The sequence below is a fragment of the Tamandua tetradactyla genome, chromosome 18, assembly GCF_023851605.1.
Source record: "Tamandua tetradactyla isolate mTamTet1 chromosome 18, mTamTet1.pri, whole genome shotgun sequence".
In the NCBI taxonomy this organism is placed as follows: domain Eukaryota; kingdom Metazoa; phylum Chordata; class Mammalia; order Pilosa; family Myrmecophagidae; genus Tamandua; species Tamandua tetradactyla.
Genome location: NC_135344.1, coordinates 51391614 through 51401080, shown reverse-complemented (window position 1 = coordinate 51401080; position 9467 = coordinate 51391614). Strand labels below are relative to the sequence as shown.

General features: G+C 32.5%; 1 protein-coding gene across 11 annotated transcripts in view; it reads right to left on the bottom strand.

Moving 5' to 3' along the window:
- Positions 1–3243: 3243 nt before the first annotated feature.
- The window catches only part of TRAPPC8 (trafficking protein particle complex subunit 8), a 148979-nt gene continuing 142755 nt past the window's right edge, over positions 3244–9467 (bottom strand). For 6 of the 11 annotated variants that reach the window (XM_077135700.1, XM_077135703.1, XM_077135704.1 and 3 more), the window contains 3 exons: positions 8494–8639; positions 5261–5350; positions 3245–4311 (listed from right to left, as the gene is read on the bottom strand). In XM_077135700.1, coding sequence (XP_076991815.1) covers positions 4077–4311; positions 5261–5350; positions 8494–8639 — 471 coding nt within the window. In that variant the 3' untranslated portion in view covers positions 3245–4076. Of the gene's footprint in view, positions 4312–5260; positions 5351–8493; positions 8640–9467 lie in introns of all 11 variants that reach the window. The other 5 variants (XM_077135708.1, XM_077135699.1, XM_077135709.1 and 2 more) reach the window with 1 other exon arrangement.

Here is a 9467-nt window from a genome sequence, read left to right as displayed (position 1 = left end):
TCTTTGTATATTATGGATACAAACCTTTTATCAAATATCTGTTTTACAACTATGTTCTCCCACTCTATGGGTTTTCACTCTCTTAATGGTGACTTCTGCAGAGCAGAGAATGAATTTTAATGAAGTCCACTCATCCGTTTTTCCTTTCATGGACTGTGCTTTTGATGTTGTATCTAAAGAAATCATTATACCAAATCCAAGCTCACCTAGGTTTTTCTTCTATGCTATATTCTAGGAGTTTATAGTTTTGTGTTTTACATTTAGGTGTATGCTCCATTTTGAGTTAATTTTTGTCTTTTTTTTTTAGCATGTGGATTTTTAAGTTGTCCCAGCACCATTTGTTGAAAAGGCTTTCTCCATTGAACTCCTTTTACTCCTTTGCTAAAGATGAATTGACTGCCAATCCTAAAGAACACCTAGGGATTCCACAAAGGTCCCAGGCACTAGAGTAACTTGCCAGAAACCTACAACCTCCAGATGGGTCCCTGGTCCAGATAAGTCCTAAAACTTAGCCCAGCCTCTCCAGAACGTCAGATAGCTCCATCTCCCTACCCCGTATTAGTGACAGACCCTTCCAATATCAAAAATTTAGAATTGTCATTGCCCAAACAACCCCAAAGAGAGGTATGGAAAGATCAAAGGTGATGGTGGAATTATATACAGAAGATAGGATGTAAGAAATGAATACGAATGCTGAATCATTAAACTGATACCTCTTTTAATCTCCAGTATTTTAGACCAGTTAGAAGTAAAAACCTAAAATTGTGAAATTTAACCCATGTCAAAGTCTGAAATATGTTCTACAACTAACTGTGGTGGTGCGCTTGGAAACTTATAACTTTTTTGTATATATGTTATTGTTCACAAAGGAAAAAAAAGGGGAAAAAAAGTCAATTGTGATGATAAAAAAGTATTTAAGCCCTCTAGCCTCCTATATTCTAGAGCAGCTAGAAGGTAAAATATGAGAGGATGGTATGGTAGCCCATGTCAAACTCTGGGATCTGTCCGGTAACCATTTTGTTGAAGAGTGCTTTGAAAACTACTGCTTTTTTATTTCTTTGTTTTGTATATATATATTACACTATACAATTAAAAAAAAAAAGATGAATTGACTCTATTTCTGTGGGTCTACTTCTGGGCTCTCTATTCTGTTCCCACTGGTCTATTGGTCAATTCTTTCTCTTGATTACACTAGCTTTATAGTAAATCCTGAAGGCAGGTGTGTCAGTCCTTCAAATTTTTTTTTTCTTCTTTAATATTGTGTTAGCTAATCTTGATCCATATAAAGTTTAGAAACAGTTTATTGGTATCCACAAAACAACTTGCCAGGACTGTCACTAGGATTGCACTGAATCTATAGATCAAGTTGGGAAAAACCAACCTCTTAACAATATTGAGTCTTCATACCCATGATTATGGAATATCTAATTTCTCAGATCTTTCTACATTTCATCAGTTTTTAATTTTCCTCATATAGAATTTGTAATATTATTAGATTTATACCTGAATAGTTCAACTTTTTCAAAACTAATGAAAATGGCATATTTTAAATTTCAAACTCCAACTGCTCATTAATTTTTCTTTAGGGGAACTTGTAACTTAATCATTTCTTAGCTTTGTCTCTTTTCTAGATTTCAATATTATTTTTATCTTCTTACTTCTATAACCCCTTGATTCCTTTAATGAATGAATAGCTTGTTTTCTTTTTCAGTTGGGATGAGATGGTGGTTCCTTCCATATTGTGGTTTTCTTTTGTCTTTGTGGAAAGCCTACCTTTCCCCTTCTTGCTCTTTTCTTTATCACCTAGTATCTAATGGGTTCCTTCTCCATTCTATTAAATTTCTCCTCCCCTTGAAGCAATGCCTTTTTGAAATTGGCACTTCAGATCTCACTTCTTAAATGTTTTGTCTGGCTTCAATATTCTAATTTATCAGATCTCTTACTTAGGGGGAGACTCTCTCTCTAGAATGATTTCAGCTCAGGATCTTATGCTCTGCTCTCTTATCTCTTTTCTAAACAGTCTCATCTAATTCCTCCCTCCCCCACCCCCACTCTCTATAAAGTCTTGCAGCAATAGGCTAAAAACATGGCTTATGTGTAGTTTCATTTGTTCTTGTTGATTTGTATAACTGCATATTATGGAAAATGTATGGAAGGGCTTAGATTAAGGTAATCATCTTTATCCTAGGGCTACTTGGAAGTGAACTCTATGGCCTTGTCTTGAAAATATCCATGTTTTACTTCCATTCTTGAAGGCTATTCTGAGTTGGCAGTTACTTTCCACTCTTTGAAGATATCCCACTGTCTTCTGGCTTCCACTGTTTCTATTGAGAAGTCAGCTATCACTTTAATTATAACTACTTTTAAAATACAATTTTTCTTTTGGCTTCAAGAATGTTTTCCCCTTTTGTCTTTAATTTTCAATGGTTTCACTATGATGCATCTGGATAAAGGTTTCTTTTTATTTGTGTTATTTAGGATTTACTGAATCCATAAATTAATGTCCATTTGGAAAATTCTCAGATATTTCTCTTCAAATATTACTTCTGCCCTATACTCTCTAATCTCTTTCTGGGGCTCCAAACAAACACACCCTAAGACTTTTTCACTGAATCCAGTAGATCTTATCTTCTTGTCCATTTTCCATCTTTTTTCACTCCCTGCCTTGATTTTGATTATTTTTTCCTGACCTATATTTCTTGTCTCAACAGTCTGTCAAATCTAAGAATCTGCTTCTCAGGTGCTTCTTCTTAAACTTCTTATTAAACATCTATAGGGCACAGGAATCCTAACTGCTGGCCTCACCTCTCTAGAGCTTCTCCTATTTAGTGACTGGTTCACTAGTAACTGAGTATATTGATAATTCTTTGCCTTTAGGAAGATATTTTCTTATACTTGTTCAGAGTTTTTAAGTTTTCTTCAGCAAGGGTAAATTACTTAGTCTGCCATTAAAAGAATTAAAGAGTCTGCAATGTATTATTTACAACAGGTTCCTTTCTACTAGGATATAAATGGATCATCAAAATTTATAACCATCAGTTAGACATGGCACATTTAAATACAAAATTAATTTACTCATCTACAACACGGACATCAAGGACTGTAAAAACAAGGACTGTACTTTCTTTTTGGAAAAAATGACAATAAAGCCTTCACAGGAACTTGATCTGGTACCTACTATAATAATATGGCTGACATCCCTTCTAAACAAATAATATAGTTAAGGTCACAGAAAATCAAGTTTAAAAAAAAGACATCCAATAAATCTACACAGCGAATATGTCTTTATTCTATTTACAGTACATGTGTTATAAATATAATACATTTTTGAAAAGCTTATTTTTATTAACTTGAGTAGATTTATATTTTAAACAGATCAACTCAACTGTTAAAGTTACATAATAAAGAATGTGATCATTTAAATGACAAAAATCTCATGTTGTGAAATAATGTACTTTATATTGAGATGAATGAGAAAAAAAAGTCAAACTCCTTTCAAAATAATAGTCCAGGCATCAGAAAAAAACTTAATTTTTCTTTTTATAAAGTTATATAGAAGCCACGGGGATCATCAGATACTGAAATATGAAGATTCTATAACCCAAAGTTCAAAACTGATTTTAGAGAATTGTGTGAAGCAAGACAGGAAAATTTGTATTTAACACTCTATAGGACTTCACAGTAAAGCTGGAATTTATAGACTAATGGCTTAACAGGCATATTGCCAACAAGGCCTCTCCTTCCTCATTATCATCTCATAATAGTCATATACCATCAATAGTTTTAATGGTAGATTTAGACTGTTTTTTAAAGATGAGGCCTAATAAGGTGTGTGGATATGTTGATGTTCTATTATGAGCAAGGTTTAAAGAAATACAAAAGAAGAACACAAGTATTTTCAGTCCAACGTGCTTTGCATTATCCATAAATTGACAAGCCAAAATACTCTGCAGTGATCTGACACCAGCCTCCATTACAAGTCAGGTATTTCAAATACTGCTTTAAAATCTGTTCAGCAAAAAAATAAAAAATAAAAACCCTGATTCTTGTGGTTCTCAGTACAAATCTGCAAGATGTCACACATTATTAATGATGATTAGGGCAGGCATGGAGTTCTGCTGACTTGTTTCAAACACTGTAACTTGGTCCGATAACTTGGCAAATACCCTAGGAGTTCCAAGGTTATATACACCTGTATGAACAAAACATGCTTTCAGCTGCAAACTGTGAATCTCCTGGCTTTTAAGCTGCAGTTTATATTGTGTTTGTCCAAGCCATGTGAATGATCCATGGATTTCCAATGCTTCTGGACTAAGGGAGGGGGAAAATAGTAAGTTGGAGGTTTTTTTCTTTCCCTTTATAAATATTTTCCCAAAGTCCCGTTAACATATCTCTTTCATTTAGTCTAGAAATTATTTTACAAAGCCAACTGTTTGTTAATAATAGCAATAGTGACACACAAGCTGTTAATATTAATGTTACTATAACAGCTAACAGTGATTAACAATTCCTATTTTTATGGGCCATGCTAAGAATGGGTTATGTCATTTAATACTCACAACAATTGCTAGGAAATGATAGACTCTCATTTCACTTCAAACCTGAGTTTTTGTCTACTCAGTTATACATACATAAAAATAAATGCATGTAAATGAACACATATCTAATGCTATTTACAATATCAAAAAATGGAAAACCCAGTGTCCACCAATAAGTGAGGTAATTAATTTATGGTACACAGAAGCAAACACATGATGTATTTGATTTCAAGGCTAACTTAGATCCTGTTGAATTGTTATACAATAATATTCAGTACATATGCTTCACATTACTTTTCTAAAAATCCAAAAAAATCTGAATTCCAAAAAGCATCCAGCTCTAGGATGATCAGATATGGAAATGGAGATCTGAATTTTTTGTAAAGTATTTTATTATGATCAGGGGAGGAAGAATACTTTCATAAGCTTCGATTATGAATTTGCAGGTTTTCAATTTTAAAGTTTTTAATCACCAAAAAATGTTTTAAAAAATTTTTGTTTCTCACAAAAATCATTTGCTGTTTTTTGAAAACTGCTTTTCATTTTGTCACTACTGTAAGCTAAAACAATCCTCTACGGATTTATGCAATGCCAAACAAATATCAGAACATGCCTGGGTAAACGTTTTCTGTGTCAGGTAATTACTTGCATAATTTCAAAGATATTAAATTGCTCTCAATTTTAAACCTTAAACTACAAAACAACTTTGCACAAGTCTTTACCTTGTTGTTTTATGACGAAGATCAACTATTACATCCACATCAGCTTTAGAACAATTGGAAAGTAAAAGGGTGACTGGTACTAAGCAAAGGCTATGAAGAAAAATAAACAAAAAAGGTTGGCTGTGGTTTTTTTTCTTAGAATTTTCTTGATAATAGCATGCGTATCTAAATGATAAAAGATAAACTCCTTAAAAGCAATTATATTCATGTAAGGAAAGAATCGAGTTTGAAAATTACTCAAGACAAATTATTTGTATAAATAAAAAGCAAAAACCTATTAAAACAATGCCTGAATACTAAATATCAGGCATTATATATATATATCCACATAACTATTTTACTTTCATTTGATATAATTAATCTTAAAAAGTAACTAAACTGTTTCTAGGTAGTTTTTTCTCCAAATAAGGAACAAAAGTAAATCTCAACAATGAAGGACTAACGAAGAAAAAATAAATCATGAAATGCCAATAACTAATCCTGTTCTCTTTATGTTTACTGAAAAATACCTAATTCTGAATCTCCTCTAGACTGGTATTTGCCTTTCTACCAACTTTGTATGGAGCCATAACATTTGGAGAATATGATACTGATTTCTATACGAATTCTGAGGAAAGCCCTTTCAAATGGGCACATTTGCTCATATAACGTAGTTTCTGATATCACTACATAATTAATTACTAAAGCATTAGAGAAAAGAAAGAGTGATAGCAGAGGATGTGAAAAGAACGGTATGGATTTCAAATCTGGAACATATTAAATAATGAATATTAAGTATGCATAAATGAAGCCAGGTTATATACTATTCTTTATGCTCTACTTTGTAAACTTGAAATATATGGAGAGCAAAGAAGGAAAAACAACGTTATGAGCTCACACAAAATAAGTGTTTTAAATTCTACTCAGATAATGCATTTTATGCTTTCAGAAATTTTATATCCTCTTTTATAAGAAATACCGTCTAAACCATACTGCAAATAACAGACTTCCCTAAACAAAAACTAAGATGATTTCAAAAGCACACCCTTAAGTTGTGATTGCGCTATTCCCCAATCTCCCCAACAAATTTCTCAAATGGCAAGGGGGGCAAAGACTATTAAGTAGATTTCTGTCTCAAGCAACCCATCATGTTAAATTCCAATTGCATAATTCTGTAGTCAAATGGAACTTGTTTTGCTATTATATTTAATATTATTTTTATTTATTATGTATAATATTTTATATTATTTATTTTTATATTATTTTTGCTATTATATTATGTTCTTTTTTTACTATTATTTCACATTTGATCCTCATCTCAAATGAGTAGCAGAAAAAAACAATTCTCCATGCTTCTGGTAAAAAAAGAAATGTGAACATCTAGAAGTCCACTAATCCAAAGTTATACTCATTATTCTTTATTCTTTCTCTTCTTCATTTGCTATCTTAGTGAAAAGTATCACCTCTACCTTTGTGAAACCTTAGGCATCATGACTCCTCTCTTGCTTCCCTAGCCCCCATTTCCAATTTTCTAAATTCTTCACAAATTGCTATCAATTCTCTCTCACATACATCTCTGGAATCTGGTTACTTCATTCTATTCTCATTTTCCTTACAAGTTCAAGTCATCATGTCTCTCGGTACACTGCAATAGCCTGTTAATCAGCGCCCCTCTGCAATTCATTCTTTCATTAGTGTTTCTCCAACTTGAGCTTTTCACCAGAATCACCTAAGAAGGCTTGCCAAAAAGAGACTGGTAAGCCCCACTCCCAGTGTTTGTGATTCCGTAGGTCTGGTGTAAGGGCCAAAGAATTTACATTTCTAATGTGTTCCCAGATGATGCTGATCCTGTTGGTTAGGGATCACATTTTGAAAACCACTGATTTACACAAAAGTTTTCTAAAATGCTAATCTGATGTACCCACACAGTACCTAGAGACCAAATTACTGACAACTATTTCCTCATCCCCACCCTCAATTATTTGACATTATTTAAGGTTTGATCTCTAGGGTCAGAATACTAGGGTTCAAATATCAGCTCTACAAATTTACAAGGCAAGGTACTCTGGGCCTTAGTTTTTTCAACTATAGACTGGGAGTAATAACAGTACCTACGTTTTGGGCTTGTGGTGATTAGGTAGGATAAGACATGCTAAGTGCTGTGAATAATGCCTAGCACATAATCAAAAGCCCAATACACACCTAATATGACTTTTGAAACTTTTGAAAGCTTGTAACAGCTAAACCAGTATGATTCATGCCTTTGTTATCTCTGGTCACTTACTCATTCTTATATCTTCATTTCTCTGTTGCTCTGTACTACCTGCTAAGATCAAACCTCCTACTTTTCCATTCCTTCCCTACATTTCTAGTCTCACTTTCTGGAGCCCCCCATTTTATTAAGCACGCCTCTGTTTTCACCATTTCTTCCCCTTTGTTACTACAAGTTTACTTTAACAACTTCCTCTATAGCCCTCTTAAGAATATCTTCTACACCTTGGGGTCATAATATATCATTGATGGATTTCCCAAGGTCACTTCCTGATACCTCTCATGTTAAACAGCTCCACTCTTTGGTTGTAAACTACAACGTTTTTATTCATTTTTTTTGTCTCCATACTGATAAACTTATACCAGTAAAGTAACTCATACTTTTAATCATCACTTACAGTCTGTTGGTGATAATTATGGGTCTAAAACAGGCTTCTCTCCAACCTTTCTTATTTCTTCAAACTTTCAACTTTTCAATGTCTCATCTAATTTAGGATATTTTCTATAGAACGTTATTTTTTCTCTTCATAAGTTTATACATTTAAGCTATTCACCAAAATCACAACTATATCATTCTCCATCGAGTTTCTTTACCACTTCAACAAATTGTATTTATTAAGTAAATGACACTAATTTTAACTGTTAAATGAGTTCATATTATAGTAATGTTTTAGACTTAATTTCTGTGTCTAAACAAAACAATATTTTTTTCTGATTTTTGCTTAATGAGAAAGTCATTCCTCAAAAGAAAACTTTTAGCTAATCAGGGGCAGCTGAGGCAACAACCATATTTAACGACAGCTGTAACATACAAATAATCATAATTAAGGTAAATTAAGAATAATTTCAATAGACTCAATATTACTCCAACTTTCTTCTTCAATATTTAGCTTAAAGCCATTTCAAAATATATAATATGTGTGTACACAAACACATAAATATATGTATTGTAGAAAAAATGTTAACAAAAATGAACCTCAAACCTTTTTTGATGAAATGGATGATTAAATGATTCTGGATAGTGAAGACTCATTTTAATGAGACTAGAAAGTTGCTCTACTGATGGTCTTGAGGAAACGGTAGTGTTTTCTGGCCTTACAAATTTTAATAGTTCCATTTCTGGTGGCTCCTGAGAAAAGAAAAAATACATATATATTAAGGCAATAAAAATAATGCCTTTTTAAAAAAAAGAGCATAATGTATAAAAACAAAATGAGTTAAAATCAGGATAGATAAATATAAAGCATGAAGAGAACTTTTTCTGCTATTATTTAAACCAAAAGTTGATATAATTTGCAATATAATTTCAGATAAAGAAATTAAGATCCAGGATCACTTATTCTCTATTTCTTATGTTCTGAAGTAAAACCTGAATTCCAGTAACTTCATGTATTAGCTCTGTGATCCTGGATAAATAACTTTGAAGACTCAATTTCTCATATGCAAAAAGGGGTCCATAATAATAATTTGAAAAAGTTGTTGAGGTTGTGTTCTGTTTAAATTATTTAGAACTTAGGTTGTAGACATTCAGTTGTATAGCACATGTTTTAACATTGACAACCTAAAATTGCCTTAAAACTTCATTTTGAAAGACGTTGATATACAACGTATTACTGAATGGCTACAAGAAGGAATCAAGTTGTGAGGTATGCAACTAGGTGAATGAACCTTAAGGACAGTATATTGAATAAAATGTCAGAAACAAAAAAACAAATATTATCATGCTTCATTTATATGGGTTACGATAATATACAAACTCAGAAAATTGAAGTTGAAAGCAGGGGTTATGAGGTTGGGGCCAAGTGTAAAGGGTTGTAGACTGTAAGCTCTTACAGCAGTCACATATATTTAGGAATTGTTACTGTTTTTTTTTTTAATTCTGAGATACTATTTGTATATATCCTGGCTGTTACCAGAAACTTTGGGTATTTATGTAACACCTGAGACTCAGAGTTAG